This window comes from Gracilinanus agilis, chromosome 2 (genome assembly GCF_016433145.1).
Source record: "Gracilinanus agilis isolate LMUSP501 chromosome 2, AgileGrace, whole genome shotgun sequence".
Classification (NCBI taxonomy): Eukaryota; Metazoa; Chordata; class Mammalia; order Didelphimorphia; family Didelphidae; genus Gracilinanus; species Gracilinanus agilis.
This window is the reverse complement of record NC_058131.1, coordinates 110,117,874-110,139,438: the sequence shown is the minus strand read 5'-3', so window position 1 is coordinate 110,139,438 and position 21,565 is coordinate 110,117,874. Positions and strand designations below refer to the sequence as shown.

The window sequence follows — 21,565 nt, the reverse complement described above, 5'->3', positions numbered from 1 at the left end:
GCCTCATAACCTGAACAACAGAGAAAAAGGAACAGGAATGGTTGAAGTTGTCATTTTTTTTTTCACAGTATCCGATGGAATCACCGGAGTGCTATGTGGATTTACCGCTTCCTTTTTCTGTTTCCTGGACACCACAGGTAAGTCTTTTTTTTCCATTAGCTACACAGTTTCACTCATTTTGAAAAATATATTTATATTTGTATTCTTCATCTTGCTTGTTTGTATAGGGAATAAAATCAATGTTCTAATAATTTATGTGGTTTTGTAAGAAAAAATTTAAAGGGTTTTTGTAAAGTTAGAAGTAATTCTGAGACTCTTTAGGAGCTGCTGAGTTTTGGAAATAAGAGTTTTGGCCTTGAAAGTAGAAATACTATCAGGTTAATTTTACAGAATGTTCCATTTCCCTGGCTAATAGAGACATTTGGCACACAAATTCTATTTAGATAGGCTTTATTTTTTATTTTTTTAAATTTAACATTTCCAGGTCATCGTTAGTGGAAATACTGGTAAGACTTGAAACAACAGAAATGCCACTGCTACAATATAGTGGCAAAATCTCATTAAGGATAATTTAGATAGATTTTAGGTAATTGATTTTTAAAAAACTAGCTGTTCTTACCTATTTTCAAGTTCTGTTTTAGTGTTCCTGGACTTTAAATTTGGAAGATCTTTCTTTTCTTTTCTTTTTCTAAAATAATAGACATGGCTTTGTGGCATCCATATTAAAAATGGGTAATTTTCCTTATGGTCCCTGTCTTCCTGCTGAGTTGATAATGTTTTGATGTATTTTTCTTTTGCTCTGATGAGAGGTCTGCTGCTGCTGCTCTGACATATTCATTTGGATGAATAATTATAACTTGCACAATGTCAAGCTGAAGATGGTAGGGTTTTGTGCGTCATGACAAGCCTAGTAGCCAGTGCAGGTGTCTCACAGCGTGATCAGCAACAGCCAGTGTATTCTGGCTCGGAGGAGACATTTAGAGTAGTAAGAAATCAGCACCAAGGGCAGCGCTGCTGCCGCTGCCTCTGCTGCTGTTATATGTGCCAAATAAACACAAAGTGCTTCTCAATGACAAGGGTTTGAGCATATACTTATTTCAGTTATTTACTTTTTTCATTAACCCAATGGATTTTTTTAATCCATTTTAACATATAAGCAGCCTATCATGCTCATTTCCCAATATGTAGCTCTTTGTGTTTAAAAAATCAAAATGCAACAAACAAACCCAAACCAGCCTCAAACTCTGGTGCTGGCCATTCTCTACTTAGGTTCTTCTGGGGAAATCAGTAACTGATGAAGCCATGAATCTAATGATTCTTTTGAGATCTTAGGGTATAGCAATGTCAAGGACATAGTGGTTATATCAAAATCAATGTACACTGATGGGGTCTTTGACCACACTTGGATTCAGGAATCAGAATATTTCTTGCACATGTTCTATTAAAATAGTTCAGCCTAGGACAAGTCAACTTGCCACAGGTTCTTGGTATTTTCAGGCCTAATATGTTACAATAGGCCGTAAAAATCTGATTTTCTTAGAATAATATCACAAATGTAAGAACCTAATGAAAAAGCCTCTGGCTGATGATGGTGAATAAAATATTTGTAATTAAAGAAAACAGTTCTATTATATAGCAGAGGGTATTATCCATTAGTTAGAGCAGCCAAGGAGTAGTTAGATATCCTGGATTTTGTTTACAGCTCAGCCACAGACTTAATTACATGAACATGAATAAGTCCTGTGACTGTCCTTTACCTCAGTTTACATAAATATTATCTGGAAAGAATGAGCTGCTTTTTTCTGACTAGGAATACAACTCATTTTTACTGAAAAATAAAACTTCTAGTTAGAAGTTTTTATATTAGATGAGTGATTCAATTGGAATAAATAGGTAGGTAGGGAAAGAATAAGCATTTATATAGTGCCTATCATATGCCAGGTGCTTTTACAAATATCTCATATAACCTCCCAAGAACTCTGGGAGATAGGTGCTGTTATTATCTCCATTTTACATTTGAGGAAACTAAAGCAAAGAGAGGTTTACATGTCTTACCCTGGGCCACAAAGCTAGTAGGTTTCTGATTTGAACACGTCTGCCTGATTCTAGGTCCAACACTCTATCCACTGTGCCATCAGCTTGACTTTAGGGAATTCTTGTTAAGGAAATTTACTGTACCAGTACAAATCAGTACCTAGCCTTTCAGTTTAATGTCTTAGACAGTTATCTGGGGAATTCAGAAATTAAGTGCCTAGTACTGCACAACCAATTTGTGTCTTGAGCAAAACTTGAATCCAGATCCTTCTTACTCCAAGACTAACTTCTTATCCACTATTCTACGCTGCTTCTGAAATAAACTTGGCTTCCATTTATCTATCCTGCTAATTATCTCTATAGTTATGCACCCTTCTCAGTGGTCTTCCTGTGATTGCTACTATATTTATCTTCTGCTTCCTTGCATGATTTTATTACTGGAGAACCATTTTCTCTTTCCTTCATAGGGGTTCTTAGACTCAGGTCTATGAATTAAAACATATATACCATAACACTGTGCCTACCCTTTGATCTAGCAATACCACCACTAAGTCTGTATCCCAAAAAAATTAAAGATAGGGAAAAAGAAACTCCCTCTACAAAAATATTTATAGCCCACTTTTTGTGGTGACTAAAAGCTGGTAACTGAAGCGATGTCCATGAATTGGGGAATGGCTGAACAAATTAAGGAAATGCTCATAATGGAATACTGTCGTGCAATAAGAAATCATAAACCATATAATCATAAAAAACCCTGAAGAGACTGATATGAAATAAGCAGAAACAGGAGAACATTGAGCATAGTAACAACAACAAAGTATGATGATCAACTGTGAATGACTGAACTATTATCCACAAGACAAGGATCCAGGACAACTCCATGGGACTCCAAAAGGAAAAGGATATCCACCTCCATATAGGAACAGATGGAATCCGAATGCAGATTGAAGCATACCATTCTTCACTTTATTTCCTCCATGAATTTTTCTCCAGTGTAAGCAATATGTCTTGTTTCACAACATGAAAAACATGGAAATATGTGTTATATGATAATATATGTACAACCTATATCATATTCCTCCTTGGGGAAGAAGGAGGGGTGGGAGGGAGGGAAAGAATGTGGACTTCAAAATGTCAGAAAACATTAAAAATTATATCAACATAATATGAAAAAATTAAAGATATATATACACACATTATATGCACATAGGTTTGTTTATAACTATATGTAGAGAGATAGACATCAACATATTCCATTTTTTGGGTAATTTATGCATTTTAAAATATCATTTTGAGGAGTCCATAGTTTTCACCAGCCCCCAAACAACACAAAAATCATTTAAGAATCCACGCTCTCTTTTGTCTCTGTTGTTTCTCTTAAGTAATTAAGAAATTTCTACCACTGAAGTCCTGCTCAGGTGCTCATTATCCTATGGATGTGATCATCTCATTTCAAAAGGCTGGGCCAATGTGATAGAAACTCTTGCAAGTCCTACCAAACTGAAGATGTTGGTTAAAGACTGCCTCGCCAAATTTGGAGAGACTTGTTACCAGGTTGGCCACCAGAGTTTGGCCTTTTTCAGCCATAACTCCTGAAACCTTTTAATAATATAGTAGAGTTGTGGCCACGTTGATGAAAGAGATACCCATATCAATAAAATCATGGGCTCTTGAAATATGTTGAAGTAGATAAGACATTTAATTTTGGATTACTATAAGTACTATTATTATTATTTTTTTTTAACCCTTGTACTTTTCGGTGTATTGTCTCATAGGTGGAAGAGTGGTAAGGGTGGGCAATGGGGGTCAAGTGACTTGCCCAGGGCCACACAGCTGGGAAGTGGCTGAGGCCGGGTTTGAACCTAGGACCTCCTGTCTCTAGGCCTGACTCTCACTCCACTGAGCTACCCAGCTGCCCTATAAGTACTATTATTGAAAAGGAGATGTGGCAGAAAAGAAAGCAGACATCCTAGAAGTCAGAAGAAGCTGATTTAATGTCTCTATCACTAACTCTTTTTGTAAATATTTCCAGGACTTTGCCACAAAATGAAGAGGCTGTTTGAGTTGGATTTCAGTAGATGAAATGTTTTATTCCCTTCTTGCCATGAATATGGCAAATAAAATTTGAGACAGGTTATCCTGAAGTTTGGCGATATGATGGTTAGTGTTATATGTACTGATGAGCTCTTTCATTAGCATGGGTATTGCTAGTTTATCATTCTTAGGTCAAGGAATTTGTTATTTTTATTACAGAAAAAGAATACTAGAATCTCACTAAGTTCATCATTTGTTAGCTACAGATAAGTATAGCATTTAGTGTGCTGTTTCAGTTCTTTTAAAAAATTTTTTTTACTTTTTCCAGATTACATGTAGATATCATTTTTAATATTCATTTTTTGACATTTTGCAATCCCTGCTCTCTCTTTTCCACCTCTCTCCCTTCCCTAAGAAGACAGGTAATATGGTAGAAGTTGTACATATATTATCATACAAGATATATTTCCTTGTTTGCCATGTTGTGAAATGAAGACACATATTGCTTACACTAAAGGAAAATTAATGGAGGAAATAAAGGGAATTCTTTCAATCTGAATTTGAAATCTATTACTTCTTTTTTGTCATGAGTCCCTTGGAGTTGTCCTAGATCCTATGCAGCTTACATTTGTTTATTTAAATTCTGATGTATATGCTAGATGCAAACATGTTTTTCAAAAAATTTTTATGTAGTTCATGCCTGTCCAAATGAAAAATTTATAAATTACTCATGGGATACATGTAATAAAACATAGCTAAATTTTATAATATTCTATACCTAAAATGAACCAAAGGCAAATGATAAACAAGTGCTTTAAACTTCATTTTTTGATGACTTTGGGTACAGAGAAGTATGTCACTATGCATTGAATTCTGTGATGTTGCGTTTGAACTAAAATGTAAAACACTGAGGAACCTTGTTCATTGACATAAACATGGCAAAGTTATTTACCAGTAGCACCTTTAAGGTTTGAGTTGAAATTACTTTGTAATATTCTTTACTAGTCTTAACTAGATATTTCAAATACTTTTCTTGAAGCTTAATCTTCATTGATAAAATTCATAAATAAGAAAGAAATAGCATTTTTCTGTTAGGTAGTTACTGACCAGGTAAAGAAGCATGGAGTTATGTTGGTCCATTATTCCAATGTTTAATTGGGTTTTGTGTTAATTAAAGATTTGGATATCATAGAACTCTTTCCAGTCTGGGTATATCTACTAGATGAACTGTATATAGAAAAGCATAAATTCTCAATAAAGAAGACCTAACCTTTTAAACTTTATTGAATTAGAGTCTGTAGAACCATAGCTCTCTCACTTCTAACCTTAAAATTTTTTCTATCACCTCCCTTTCTCCTATTAGAAGTATCCCTCTTCTATTATAAGGCTCATCTCTTCATCTATTTCCTTAATTCAATTTATTCCTGGGTTCATATCAATAATAATATCTTTTTTTGTATATTTAATCTTTCTTTCTCCTCTGCCAACATACCTGCTTAGGTTTTCCTAACTAAGATAACATTCTCTTGGGCTGCCAGTCTTTCTTTCTATTCATTGCCAAATTTCTTAGAGGAATAATCTATATCCGTTCACTGCTGTCCCTTCTTCTTCACTCATTTACTTCTCAATTGTTTGAAATCTGACTTCTATTACCAGTACTCTATTGACATTAATCTTTGGAAGGTCACTATGACTTCCTAATTTGCAAATCTATTTTTTCCTGTTTTCAACTTTCTTAACTACTGTGCTGCTTCTGATACCCCTCACCAGTCCCTCTTTAGCTTTGATTCTTTGATGGACTTCATAACTTTGAACTACTTTCTTCCTACTTTTTAAAATGTTCTTTCTTAACTCCCTTAATTGTTTCTCTTTCTTCTCCTCAATAGTAAATATTGAAATTTTTAGGATTGGGTGGGGGGACACTTTTTTCTTTCTCTTTTTTTTCTTTAATGATCTTCTTCATACCTTAAGGCCTCAGACATAACATATATGAAGATAATTTCCAAATCTGTGTGTCCAGTCACATCTATTCTTCTGAACTGCAGATCCACATATCTAACAAAGCTGAATATCTCTAACCATAAGCCCTACCTACCCTCAACAATTCAACATTTCCAAATTAGAATTCATCATCTTTGCCTCAAAACCTATTTGCCTTTTGAAGTCCTTTTTTTTGCTAATGGCATAACTAATCTCCATGTTAACCCACAATTAAAGGTCTTCTAGACCAAGGACTACTTTGTTTCATCTTTAGGAGCATCTTAATATCATGGGTTGACCTCTGGACTTCTAGTATAAAAGATCTAAATTTCATTTCTACCTTAGACATTTAACTAGATATGTGACTCTTGGTAAATCCCTTAACCTCCCTGAGCCTCAGCTTCTTCATTTGTAAAAGAGAGTTAATAATATTACTTGCCCCCATAGAATTGTTGTAAGGGTCAAGTGAAATAATATACGTAAAGCTCTCTAAAGGCAACTCTATTATAAATGTTCACTATTGCCATTATGATAATCCTGGTCCTAATAATTCTCTATGTTTAGCACAGTCCCTTTGCTATGTCTAGTGCATGAGAGATGCCTAAGTTCTTGTTGATTAATTGTTGAGTTGGATCGAAGTAGCCCAAGTCATTTTCAGCTACATCTTTTAATTGTTTTTTCTACCTCTGGATTGCTTTTTATATCTTTCCCCTTCTCTCCATTCTAGCAGCTACTAGTTTAAGCTTTCCTTATGTCTTACCTGTCTGTACTCCTACATTTTACTCAGTATTAGAGCATTAGTGTGTCTTAACCACCCCCCCCCTTCAAGATTGTGAGGGCAGGGACCATTATTCTTCCTTTCATTTGCCTCTATATCTAATAAGCCTCTTGCTATATAGTAAGTGCTCAATTGCATACTGGATATGTTCGGTAAATGGGAATCTCATTGAGTTAAAGCCCAAGATAGTATTGGTAGGCTCCTTGTAACCCTATGGAATATTTTAGTTAAATGTTTGAGATACCAACTTAATTTAAACAGCTAAAGAAGTTTATCAGTGCCTTACTATTCATGATGCTGTTAAGATGCTAGCTCAGTGTACTACTACAGGTATTTGAGTTAAAACATTCTATTCAAGAGTTTCTCTAAATTTATAGGTTATTTTAAAGGTTAGCTCTAATTTATAGAGGCAAAGAAAACATGAAACCTGTTATTTCTACATTTGAACATTACTGTAACTCATACATTGAAGAAGAAAGATATTTTCCTACTTTCCAGTGTTCAAAAAGCAAATAATAGTCAATATTATTTGTCTTTAATTAACCATAATGCCATATAATTATGCTATATGATTGCTGAAAAATTACATTATAAATAACCTCACATATCTCAGTTGTTATGGTTGTCTTAAGAAAATAGAGCTCTTTAAGTTTTTGACCAAATTTATTTGGAAGAAATTAATTGAAATTTTAAAGGAATATTTCATATTATCATATAGTAAATAAAGGATATTTTAGATGATAGTTTCTTATTATCTTATTAATTTTAAACCCTTTGGTGGTAAGGAGGATATTTTAAACTTATTATTTTTTAACTCTGTATATATAAGATAGGGGCTCTAACTGTCACAGTTCTAGTTGTGGCCCAGCCACTAGCTGTGTGATCTTGAACAAAGGTTACTTAACCTTAATTTCCCTCCTTCATAATATAAAACAATTAGATGAACCGTTCTCTAGATCTCCTCCACTTAGAGTGATATATAGCACTTCTGTATATATCTGTTAATCAGTGACCCATAACTTAGTTGTTACACAGATTAACTCAACTTCATGATTTGTTTTCCCCTTTAAAAAAGAGCATTGTTAGCATGGCAACATTATAAGGAGGTACTCTTTACTTTTGCTGGGGGAGGAGGCAAGTTCCAGGACTAATTGTATACTTTAAAAACCATTCCTTCAGGGTCCAAATGCCCTCAATGAGACTAGACAGCAGAAGTAGAAAAGGTAAGCAGTTGTTGGAAGGCACAATGAAGAGGGAGTCAAAACAAGAGAGACTCCTTAAAAATATTATTACCTCTAAATATGCATCTTTTTCAATGCCAGAAAATCCTACTTTTGATGACGTACACATGTGCACCTGTGTGTGTGTGTGTGTGTGTGTGTGTGTGTGAGTGTGTGTGAGTGTGTGTGTTTGTTTGAAGCTGCTTGTGCCACAGTGACATCCTGTACTTCTGATGGATGATAGCAAACAGGAGATATATTTTAAATGCTGGGGTTGGAATAATGGGTTGATGAATGTTGCTCAGGATAGGCAAGCATCATCCTTAGCTCACTAATAAAAGTCCTATTGTTTCTACCATGGAGCATCTCTTATCTACTTGCCTTTCTCACCTCCACCACTGCCACCACCCTGATGGCAGCCCCTCATCCCCTCACATCTGGACTATTGTGAAAGCCTAGCAGGGGTCTGCCTGCCTCCCCATTCCCCTCTTCAATCCATCCTCCACTCAGATGTCAAATGGATCTTCCTAAAATGCTGGTCTGTCCATATCACTTCCCTCTTCAACCAACTCCAGTGGCTAATTATCACATCCAGGATTAAATATAAAATCCTCTATTCGGCTTTTAAAGCTCTTCACAACCTGGCCTCTCCTTACCTTTCCAGCCTACTGACACATTACTCTTCCCGTATACTCTTCAATTTTAGTGACATTGCCCTCCTTGCTGTTCTTTGCTCATCACACTGTGTCCTGACTCAGAGCTGCTTTCTTTCTTCCTTTCTGGCCCCTACTTCCCTTAGCTTTCTTCAAGGTTCAGCTAAAGTCCCATTTTTGACAAGAAGCCTTTCTTAGTTCTTTATCTTAATGCCTCTGAGATTGCCCCCAGTTTTTCTTGTATATGTCATTTGTACATAGTTTGCATCTTTTCTCCCCAGTTTGATGCTGAGTTTTCTGAGAATAGGGACTTTTTTCCCACCTTTCTATACATTCCCCTGGTTTACCAAAGTGCCTGGCATGTAATAGCTTCTTAATAAATGTTAGTTGACTAACTGAATAACAGACACACTATACGATTGATAACGTGCGTCAGTATGTATACTCTGATAAAAGTTATTCTGAGTGAATAGAATGGATGTTGACTAGTTCATTTGACTAAATTATACCTCACTTTAATTCTTTGTTTTTATTATGGCTTCAGCATACGATAAATCTGAAACCAGGATGTGACTTTACTAGGAAGAAACTAATACACCTAACTATGGAAATTGGGTAACAATAGAGAAAATAGTATAATAGTTAAACGGTTGCCAAAATGACCAGGTTTTGTGCTTGGTAGTATTAATTTTCCTATCCTTACATGTTTCATGGCTCTGATATTAAGGCTATTTGGATCAGTCAGAAGGTATGTATTCATGTTAAATCTTTAAGTCTTGGCTTTTTTTTTTTTGAACCACACATTTTAATGACCACTTCCTGAAAATCTTTGAACCTAAAAGATGCTTCTGATAATTAACATTGGTGCAATCTGCTGATTTTGTTGGAGCAATGACCTTCAGTGACAAGTAACATTGAAAATTTTGTACTATGCAAAGATATACAATATGGTCATTATCTCAATTTTGTTTTTAGCGTGAGCTTTTCTGAAACACTAGATATTGCCAGCCTATTCTGTGCCATACTTCTGAGTTTGGCATGATGGAAATAAAAAGATGTCAGTTTATTTTTGCTTGTAAGTTTGATATTTCTAGTCAAGCAGATAGGGTAGCTTAGCTGGGCAAGATTAAGTGCCTACTTATTTTCAAAATGCACTTGACAGATTTTTACCAGCATGCCAGCATAATTCTAGAAAAGGTTAGTATTTAGAAGCAGATATTTTTCTGTTTGTATCATTTTGACCTTATGGGCAAATACTCTTTTGCATGAATAAAAATAATATCAGTGTCAATCTCTTAAATGAACAGTGGTCAGCAGTGATCGAAATAAACTAATTAATGAAGTATAAAAGAGATGATAAATTCTTTATGGCTTGTTTGACAAAGAAATATGATTTGATTAAATAGATTCAGATATAAATATACAGTAAGAGAGAGAATTGACAACATCAATGAAGCATGCAAATAAGATCAAATGAACTGAGTATTTAAAAGATTTAGTTCCCTTTTAAAGGAACATTATTGGAAAAATTACAATTAGTATTAAATTAATTGAATTTTTTAAAGTATCTGCTTTGTAATCCTTTGATATTTCCTTTTTCTATTGTAGCCTTTTGAATTCCCCAAAGATAAAGATAAAAAGATTATTAGAGGATTTATCTGTATAAGATATAGAAAAATGTAAAAAATCAAAATGGAAAGCAACTGTTGCAAGTACCAGAAAATTATGCTATTAATTTAAGTGTCATCAGAGCACAAAAGATCACATTCCAGGACTGTGTGAAAATTATTAAAATACTGGAAATAATAGTACTTAAGATGAAGATATTATACTCTAAGATCTGGTTAAGTGACTGACATTATTATATCACTTCAGGTATTATAAAAGTAACAAAATGCTTTTAAAGATAATAAGCATTACATTTTGAGATTGGCAGTGTTCACACTTTTCTGCTTAAGTGCTTTCCTAGTTTAACATAATTTAATAACAGTTATGGGGGAAAAATCTAACATTTCACTTCCAGCATATACCTTTCTTCCTCCCCCTCTTTAGTATTTTTCACATATAAAAATCATAAAATTTCATGCTCTAAGAAATGGTTTTGGGAACTCTTACTATTCTGCCTCTTTTGTCCTTCATCTAAGGAAATATTCCTTATACAGGTTGATGTAGGCATTTTGTAGTTTATTTCAACTCCAAAGTTTTTGGAAAAAATATAACAAGAATAGCCCAGAATAAACTGCCTTGAATAGGTAAATTTTCTAGATAGCTGAAGGTTAACCTTTTAAGTGATAGTACTTGTTGATTTTAAATATTTTATGGACAATTTTCTAAAAGGTTCTAAAATTCTGAAATTATAACTGAACATAATTAAGCTTTTCTTGATGATTTTATGAATGTCAGTTATTATGTTCTACTAAAGATGTAGCTGCAGATAATAGGTAATATGAGAATTCAGGAATGAATGGGTGTCAATTTAAGTAGTAACCCTAGAATTTGATTTCATTAAAATTCCTAGTATTACATTACTTTTTGGTCATTTGTGTTTTTCTCTTTAGGAATAGCAAAGGAGGCACAATTATGACTTCCTGGGCTGTGCATCTGTCTATCCAGTTTATCATTTCTGCAAAATTAATGGCAGATCAAAGCCCATCTTGCCCCTCAGGAAATCATCATCGTATTGCTGTCAGTTTCCTTTGACTTAACACCATTGAAAAAATTTTCCATCTTTTGTGCATTAACCAGCACAATCAGCCACAAACACCTACTTATCAGCTCCCATCCACATTCTCCTTCCACTTAGACCAGTTTTAATCATGAGCTAAAAGCAGTACATTATGTTAGATATAGGGCCAGGGTGGAGGTGAGGAAAATGATTGTTCAAATCCTGCCTCTCACCCATACTAGCTATATTAGGATAAATTACTCAGCCTCTCAGGGCAGCTCTCTATAATATGTTACAGGTGAGTCCCCACGCTGATAAAATCATAGGTACAGACCACTCCATCCCAATATCCACCAAAATGGTTGTTCAGTTGCCATTTCAAGAACTTACATTGGGGTACCTTGGAAGCAGAGCTTATTCCAAAGCCTGGAACGTTCTCTCATGTGCATGTAATGATGTGAATGCTCAGGTGACACTCCTATTGATGCCACCATTGTTAGTGGTCTTCCTCTCCTAGAACTTTTCTGTATTTACTCATCTGTGTACATAATTTGTTCCCAAATTAGACTCTAGGAAGCTTCTTGAGGACAGTGTATGATTATCATTTTTGTTTTTGTATCTGAGAGACCTAGTATAATGCCTAGTAAATAATCAGCTAGATCTGTGATTCATACATGTGAATATATTCCCTCCAGCAATGCAGATCATTTCTCATCCTTTGTAATTCTACCAATGTCCTTCCATAAATTTGCTATCATTCAATATTCTAGAGCCTTTCTTTGTTTTCTCTTTTTATCTAGAAGAAACCAATGGCTCACATAGGGTGTCCAATGAATATTCATTTTCATAATGTAAAAAACCTCATTTTTTATTATATATTTCACTGATAATATCCTTTATATCAGTTCTTTTTTTGTGAAGCATTGTTTATAATGTATTTCTCAATTCCATTTCTTTTGTGGCTGTAGAGTTTCATGGCTGACCACATAATAATACTGGCAAGATGTTGTTTTTAAAATGAACCTTTGTTCCAGAGGAAGGGTTGTGATTATTAAAATGACTATATATTCCAAAATGAAAAATAATAAGTTCTTTTTGTTTAATTCTTGGACCAATTCATTATCCCTTTATAATGCCATTCTATGAAACAGAGACTCCTAGAATTCTTTATAGGCTGTCCATTTAATTGCATATCATAGCCTGAAATATAAGTATTCATCATCCACTTGATTTTTCTTTTGTGGATGGTTATGCTAAACTCTTTAGAGTAATGTGGATTTCATTTAGAATACTGCAGTGCTCTGAGTCCCAACACAGTTGGCATAACATTACCGGAGACCTAGTATAATGCCTAGTAAATAATCAGCTAGATCTTTGAGAGGAGCATCTGGAAAAACTCCTTATCTAGATAATCCTTTGGCTGCTGCATTAGATTTTCTTTGGTAGTGAACTCCTTTTATTCCTCATTTGATATGTCAAGAGATCATTGGACAAGGTTTTCATTATTTTAATATGTTTAATTTTTAACATCTTTTAATAAAGCTTATATTATTTTGACATTTGCATGGTAAACATCTTGTTGAAGAAAAGACTTAATAAAGGTATCATTTTTTAAAAAGTTTTGTTTTTTCCAAATTATATGTTGATATAATTTTAAACAATCATTTCCTGACATTTTGTGATCTGTTCTATCCCGTCTTTCCAACCCTTGATCCTTCCCAAGATGGCAAGTAATATGCTATAGATTGTACATGTGTTATCCTACAATACTTATTTCTACATTCATCATGTGAAGAGACACATATCACATACACTAGAGAAAAATCCTTAGAGGAAATAAAAAATGGTATGTTTCAATCTGCATTCAGACTTCTTCAGTTCCTTCTATTGTAGTAGATAGCTTTTTTCATCATGAGTCTCTTTCAAAGTATTTAGTTTTACTGAATCTGATGTTATTTTAAAATTGTCAGCAGACAGTAAGTACAGTGGGATCTTGTACCCTCTGCATCCTCCGGTCAGTTGTATGAGAAGAGACTTGTAAAATCCTGTCAGTTCCTTTCTACTACCATTGTGAAGAATGTCTTTGGTGGCTGTAAGTACTCTCATAAAACTTTATGAAGATGGGAAAGAGCTCATGAGTGTGGCTGTTGTTGTTCTCTTGGTCAGATGTCTTCTGCCAGCAGTGCCTCTGAGACTATGATAACAAGAGCCAAATAGGGTGACTGTGCTAATCACTGAGAGCGAAAAGAATGTTATGAAAATCTTTTCAGGTCTTTACCATCTTTTAGGTATTTGTTATTTTCCATCCACTTTGCCTGACATTTGCCGGGCTTTTGCCAAGCTTTCTTTAAACTGTTTTTTTGTCTTTATTATTCCTCCCTGTCATCTGAGGCAATATTACTCATAATATTCTTTAATATAGATAGGTGCCTTTTATTTTAATACCATAATCTTTTCTGGATGTTCACCACCCTTTCCACCCTACCTTCATGCCCTCCATATCTCAGTGAGCCTTCCTTCATAGCCAGTAAGAGGAGTTAAGCCAGACCAGTTGCCACAGAGAATCCCAATAGCAAATGCAGTATTCTGTAGGTAGCTGCTCTCCTCCCCAAGGAGCCGAGCAAGGCGTACTTTCCCATCTCCCTTGGCAATATTGTTCATTACAGTTGCAGAGCATTATCTCAGTTTTTGTGTTCTTTTCACTTACATGATTAAAGTCATTTTGTATATTGTGCTTCTGTTTCTGCTGCTTTCCCACTGCATTGATTTGTACAAGTCTTCCCAATATTCTCTGAATTCCTTATAGTCATCATTCCTTATGGTACAATAATATTCCATTCCATTTATGTGCCACATTTTTTGTCATTCTCTAGTACTTGGGCACACATTGTTTCACTTTTCTCCTACAAAAAGTGCTGCTCTGCAAATATCTCTGACAAAAGACTCATCTCTCAAATATATAGAGCCCTGAGTCAAATTTATAAGAATACAAAGCATTCCCCAATTGAAAAATGGTCGAGGGATATGGAAAGGCAGTTCTTAGAGGAAGAAATTAAAACAATCCACAGGTGAATGAAAAAATGGCTCAAATCACTATTGTTTGAAGAAATGCAAATTAAAACAACTCTGAAATACCACCTCATAGCTACAGATTAACTTATATGCCAAAAAGGAAAATGATAACTGCTGGAGGGGATGTGGGAAAATTGGGACACTGCTTACACTGCTGGTGGAACTGTAAACTGATAAAACCATCCCGGAGAGTAATATAGAGCCAGGCTTAAAGGGCCACAAAGCTATGTGCACCCTTCGACATGGCAATATCATTGCTGGGTAAATCCCAAAGATATCAGAAATAAGGGGAAAGGACTAGCTGTACTAAAATATAACAAAGCAGCTCTTTTTGTGATGGCAAAGAATTAGAAACCTTAGGAATGTCCACCACTTGGGAAATGGATGAACAAACTGTGGAATTTGGTTGTGCTGGAATACTTTTGTATCATAAGAAACATTAGTAGTTTGTGAAGTTATCATTGCCCTTGATACTGTCTCTCTTCTTGACAACTAAGACAGGATGATTCTACTTTTTAAAAAGCATAAGAATAATATTCAGAGGACATGGATTTGAAACCTGGTTCTACCAGTGACTCTCTATGTGTCCTTGGACAATTTACTTAAATAATTTGAACTGCCATTTCCACATTTGTAAAATGAGAGAGGTGGCCTTGTAGACTTCAAAGGTCCCTTCATGTTCTAAATCTCTGATCTTAAGAATGTCAAGTGTTTGCTGACTAAGGTGAAATTGAGGCTCTCTTGGTCTCATTATGACAATTGGTGTATATCTGTTAAACTAATGTATGAAATTATTACAGTCTGTGTTGATGCCCTTTCCACCCACTATTTCCCATTCTTCAGCATCAATAATTCCTTTAAGTAGGTCACATTGGAGTTTTGCACATCATATCTTTAAAAAAAATTTCTTATAGCTTTGTGATAATTTTGATTTTTGTAACAAATTGGTGGTCTTTCAGAGAGACAGCTGATTCAGAGATGACTAACATCTGTAATCAGTTATTTCCTGTTAAGATAACCATTTTTATTTTTTCTGATGTTATTTATTCCCCACTGGATCCACCAATTCCCCATCCTTTTCCCAGAGGACATAGTCATGATTTATGACAATTGATGTCCTAGTGGATAGAGTACTGGGCTTGGAGTCAGGAAGACCCGAGTTCAAAAGTGGCCTCGGAAACTTCTTTCTTGTAAGAAAGAGACTGAGCAAGTCATTTAACTTCTATCTGCCTTGACTTCCTCATCTAGAAAATTAGGAGCCTACCAGAACTTGCCTCTCAGGGTTATTGTGAAGATCAAATAAGCTAATAATTATAAGGCACTTGTGAAGTTCTTAGCACATAGTAGGCACCATATAAATGTTAGCTCTTATTATTTACAAGGCTTCACTCTCTGCTTTGGAAATGAGTAGAAAGTATAGAGTGACCTTTTTTCTGTTCAAGATAAAGCAGAAGCTTATCCATTAGAGCCCAGGTTCTCCGGAGCAAAGTCCAACTTGTGGTGGGATAAGAATGCAAGATAAAATGACCAGATACTCCAATAAATCATGTATCTCACTACCTTTGGATACATGATACAAATCCTTTCCTCCAACTTCATTATTTGCCTCTCCAAGGAAAACCTTTGAACATCCTGTCCCACAATAGTCTATCCCCTGACCCCTATCCATCCATCAACCGGGCAGGCTGGGTAGTTAAGATTATCCTTTTATTATCAAACAGGGCTGTGGATCAGAAAACTGGAGAGAAAACTTGGGGCATTTTGAGTTAATTTTCCTCCCAAGAAGATTGGCCTGAAACCCAACAGTAGACTGAATTTACTGCCTTGTGGACTGCCTTCACTTGGGGGAGGAAAGAGGTGGTCATTGATTTTTTTTTCTTTTTTAATTAAAGAAATTGTTTAATCATATCTTCAGGCTTTGAATGTGGCCTCAGATTTGGAACCATGATGGGGACACATTTTTATAGTGCTTCCTCTGTGGCAGGAACTGTGTTAAGTTCTTATGTGATCCACACAACAATACTAGAAGGGAGGCGCTATTATTATCCCCATTTACAATCAAAGGAAGCAGAAGCAGAGGTTAAGGGACCTCTGCCAAATCTCACAGCTCTTAAATGTGTGTGAGGTTGCATTTGAACTCAAGTCTTTCTGTACCTAGGCTCAGCAGTCTCCCCACTATAGCACTCACTGTCCTGAAGACACTGGTTTTTTTTTTTTTTTTTGATGAATAATGTACATTATTTGCTTGAATTGTACTGACCTACAAGTCCTCTAAAAACCTAGTCAAAATGCTGTCTAGCCCCATCTCTGCCTTATACTTGTGAAGCTGATCTTTGGCATCCAGATAGAAAACTTGACATTCATTCCTTCTAAATTTAATCCTAATAAGTTCTGGGGAACCTGTCTAACCTGCCTAGCTCTGCCCCTCCATTTTCTGTCACCTCCAAATTTAGTAAGCATGCCATCTCTGTTTGGGAAATATAGAAAACCGTACAATTCCAAGCATTGATTCCTCAGGATTGCACTAGAATCCTCGTCCTAAGGTGACATGGAACCACTAATGTCTATTCTTTTGGGGGCCGGACAGTCAGTTGATATAGAAGCCACATACATAGCCAATATAGAATTCACATCAGTTTCCCACAAGACATGTAAGGGAGATACTGTCAAATGTTTTAGTAAAGGGGCACCTGGGTTGCTCAGTGGCTAGAGTGCCGGGCCTGGAGACCACAGGTCCTGGGTTCAAATGTGACCTCAGACATTTCCTAGCTGTGTGATCCTGGCAAATCATTAACCCCTATTGCCTAACCCTTATCACTCTGCTGCTTTGGAACCAATACAATCAGTTCTAACACAGAAGGTGGGGGTTGTTTTTTTTAATGTTCTGACAAAGTTTACATAAAATTGGTATGACCTACATCAGTATCATTCCCTTACCTACTTGTAAGATACACATACACAAAAATGAATTTAGTTCCGTGTAATCTATTTCCAAAAAAAGCTGTGATTACTGCTTTCTTTTCTAAATGTTCAATGGTTCTCCTTTTAATAATATATTCTACAATTTTTCAGGGGTCAAATAATCAGAGAAATATCATTTGCAATAACTCTGTACCACTTCACATCCCTCTGCTTAGTAAAGTGGGCAAAAGAGGAGAATGTACAATGTTGAAGGGCAAGTGAATAAACAGGCGCATTAACCCACTGTTAGTTGGCCTGTGGATTGGTCCAATGTGCAAAAGAATGAAAGAATCAAGGGAAAGCATACAAGAGACTCTTTGTACCAAATACTATGCAAAGTCCTGGGAAATTACACAAAGAAAAGTACTAAAATGTGCCTCTTCTCTTACTTGGAGATCCCACTACTAAGTTGATACTCCATTGAGGTAAATGATAGCAAGAGAAAACCCGTATGTACATAACTATTTGACTGTATTATTTGTAGTAACAAAAAATTTGGGACAGGGGAGGGGGGTAATTACCCAATAATTGGGTAGTAACTGAATAAATTCTGGTATCTGACTGTTTAATGTATTATATGTAAGGAATGATAGATATGAAGAATTCAAAGAACATGGGAACAATCCCACAAAGTGATAACAGTGAAAAAAACAACATGCATGATAATGATTTATAAACATGTGTGTATATGTGCATAGATATATAGACATACATGTGGATGTATGCATAAAAATACATCACTCAGGTATAAGAGACAAAAGAAAATGTTGGTGCCAGATGATTATAGTTAAAGCATGTGTCCATTTCTATTCAAAAATAGTAGATCACAAAAATACAAAGTATCATATACTTTTGGTCACAATTGATTGGGCAAAAGTATCCTTTATGGAGGGGAGGCAGTAGTTGTTGGGGTAAAAGTCTTTTATAGCAAAACGAAAAACAGTGATTTTTTAAAGGAAGAAATGCGAGTGTAATTGAGAATAGACATTTATAATTTTTTAACAGATTTTCCTAATGTTAAGTTTGTATATAATCAAGTAACAGAATGAAATATGGCAGGTTTCTTGTTTTATCCTGTTGCTTATTCCAGGCTTTAACTCCAGTTTTACTCATGTTATTTTAATGTTCCATAGATTTTAGTTTTACCTTTTAAGTTTTACCAACTACTTGTTGCCCTGGGAAAAATTAAATTCAAATCATTAAAATTCTCTGAGCTTAATTTTTTTTCTAGTGCCTGCCTGAGTCATTCCTTGATATTTAATGAGGTTTCTTAAGAAGGAATAATCGCTCCTTTTTGTCCTGGTGTGGTGTCCTACCCTGTTTATTATAGTTCCATTATGATAATAACTAAATGATAACCTAGGGCTATGAGAGGGTAAAAGTCTTTTAGCATTATAGAAGGTGGATTAAGGGGGAAATGGGTTTATTTATAATAATGGCCTTTTTCAAAGAAGACACATTTGTGCTTTAGGTGAATTTTTTTAATGTTTAAAATATTTTTCAGTAGATCTTTGAGTATTAGTTGTGAGGTAGTTTTATGTCAAATTATAATAAAACTTTTAGATAAATGCAAAAATGATATAATGTTGAAAGTTAATGTCTAAGGCAGGTATTCTTAACATTATTTTTGTGCCATGGATACAAGGTTATGTGGGTAAATGTTTTAACAACCAGATTCCCAGGCTTCCTGAGGAAAATTTATTCATGACACATTTAAGTTTAATATAAATATCTTCTCCATCACTTCATTAAGTCTATACAATCACCAAAACAATAAATCATGGCCTGATTTGTAGTATTTGCTATTTTTTTGAAGCATAAATGTTTACATTGACAATTATATTATTGACTCCCACCACCCTATATGAGCTGGCCCCCCAGTACACCTCTTTGGTAGTCAGGGAAAGTCTAAAGATCCTTTTTCAGACAAATGTTTTGTAAATGCATAAAATAAAATATACAGAATTGAAAAAGAAAAACAATTATGTTGAAATCACTTATCAAAATATTAAAAATTCCAAGTGCACAGACCTCCTGAAATCATCTATTAAGAAGGATCCATGACCCCTAATGCATGATTTGTCTTAAAATTATATTATACAAAAATAATTTTGCCAAAATGACTTGGAACTACCGATTTTTCAATTATTTGTATGTCAGAGGAATAAGAGTTCATTGTTTTGGGTGGTAGGGCTTTAAAAACATCCTTTTTAATTTAATTAATTAATTTGCAGCAGAGAAGAATAACCATAGCATTTTACAAAATCACTGACTTCTAACCTCTCTTCCTCCTAAGGGTAGGAAGAAGATAAGAAAACCATTGTAGTTATTTAAATGTGATATATTTTTAATGATTATAAAGGATCAAAATCTCTTTACAGAATAATTTATGGGTTTGTTTATTTTGTGCTTTGCGGCGGTTTTTAAAGGTTACTACTTACAATTCATTTGTATAGAATGTTTTCCTTAATGATAAGTTTAAGATAAAATACCTATTTTGAAATATCCTCACTGTAAAGAGAGGAAGATGGTAGGAAAAACAGTGGGAGAAGCCAGTGATGCAGTGGGGAAAGAAGGAGTACAAGCTTATTATCTCCAAGAACAAGCAAATGTGATGAAATAGTTATTTTGGAAATTAAATTTCTATGAAGAACTCACACTTTCCTCTAGGAAGGGAGTGGCCTATAGGGTCTACTCTATATTCTGTGTCCCTCATCAACATTTTTTTTCCTCTTTCACTTTTAATTAATTTTTCTCATCAGAATACAGAGCTGTAGAAATATGTTTGCTATCAGAGCATAAGTAAATGTAGAAATGGTTGTTTTGAGGGTTACTATTTTTACTAGGTTCGCTTACCTCTGGATAAAAATCATTAAGCATCAAATCCACAATATGTGCCAGACATTGTGCTCAGTGCTCAAGATAGAAATATGAAACTGAAACAATCCTTGTTCTAAGAGTTTACTTTCTAATAGGAGCGACAAATACAGATAGAAGTTTATACAGAATAAACAAAGAGAATTAAACCGAAGTCATTTGGGAGGCATCAGGAAGGGTTTTGTGTTGGATGTGTTGCTCGAGCCACATCTTGAAAGGAGAAAGCATTTCTGGGAAGAGAGGTGATGAGGAAGCGCATTCCAGGCAGGGATTTCATGAGTCAGGAAGAGAGAACACCAAGCCGGCTGGATTTCAGAGTTCAGGAAGGGGAGGGATATACATTGAAGCTGCATGGCTGGTGCCAGGTTCCAAAGGGCTGTCAAAGCTAAAGAATAGACTTTACATTTTCTTTTTTGCCTCTTTTTTGCATCCCTTGCACATAGTGCCATCCTTGGCACATTGTAAGTACTTAATAAATGTTTATTGGTTGATTGATTGATTCTTAGAAACAGGAAAGAACCCCAAGAGTTCAAGTAGGGGAAGGGCATGGCCAGGTTGGCACCAAAGGAAAATCATTGTCAGCTTTGTGTAAGAAGGGCTAAAATGGGGAGGAACCAGGAGACCATTTGATAAGCTATTGCAGTAATCCAGGCATATCCTAAGAGAGAGGCAATCTGAGCAGGCAGAAGGGATGGATGCCAAGGCAGAGAAGAGAGGCATTTGGGGTGTTAGAAATGGCAGGTTTGGGCAGTGAGTTGGTCATGTGGGGTAAGGTAGAGTGAGGATTCCAGGAGAACACCAATGCTGGCAAAGAGAAAGGTGATGAGCTGCATGGATTTACTCCATTGCCTCTGCCATTCACCAGAAATGCACTTCTTAGAGGGGTCGGAAACAAGCCATCTTAGTATTACATTATGTTACATTGTTAAGTCATGTCAGGTCATATGTTGGTCTTTGAAACAGTTCATAAACTTTATATATTCCTAACAGTTTAGTCTATATAAGCAAAAGCCTTGTGTTTTCTTTGTAATCAGATTTAATGGAAAGATGACCTCCACTATTTACATCTCCTCTCCCACCAAAAGAAACCATACTCTGTTGTTCATTATTCTATCAAAGACAAAAACTTGCATTCAGTAATTAGCTCCATTGAACATACTTTATGATGTTTTTTAGTAGGAACTTTAGGAATAGCTCCTAGCTTTCTCCTTTTTTTTTTCTTTTTTAAAATGATATTTTCAATCATTGAAATAAAGTGATATTGTACTTTAATTCTCACTTATGGAAAATG

General features: G+C 35.2%; 1 protein-coding gene across 1 annotated transcript in view; it reads left to right on the top strand.

Annotated features, from left to right (window-relative positions):
- Positions 1-21,565, top strand: part of FANCL (FA complementation group L) — a 74,488-nt gene that overhangs the window by 44,555 nt on the left and 8,368 nt on the right. The window contains exon 7 of the mRNA XM_044663361.1: positions 69-137. Coding sequence (XP_044519296.1) covers positions 69-137 — 69 coding nt within the window. The remainder of the gene's footprint in view (positions 1-68; positions 138-21,565) is intronic.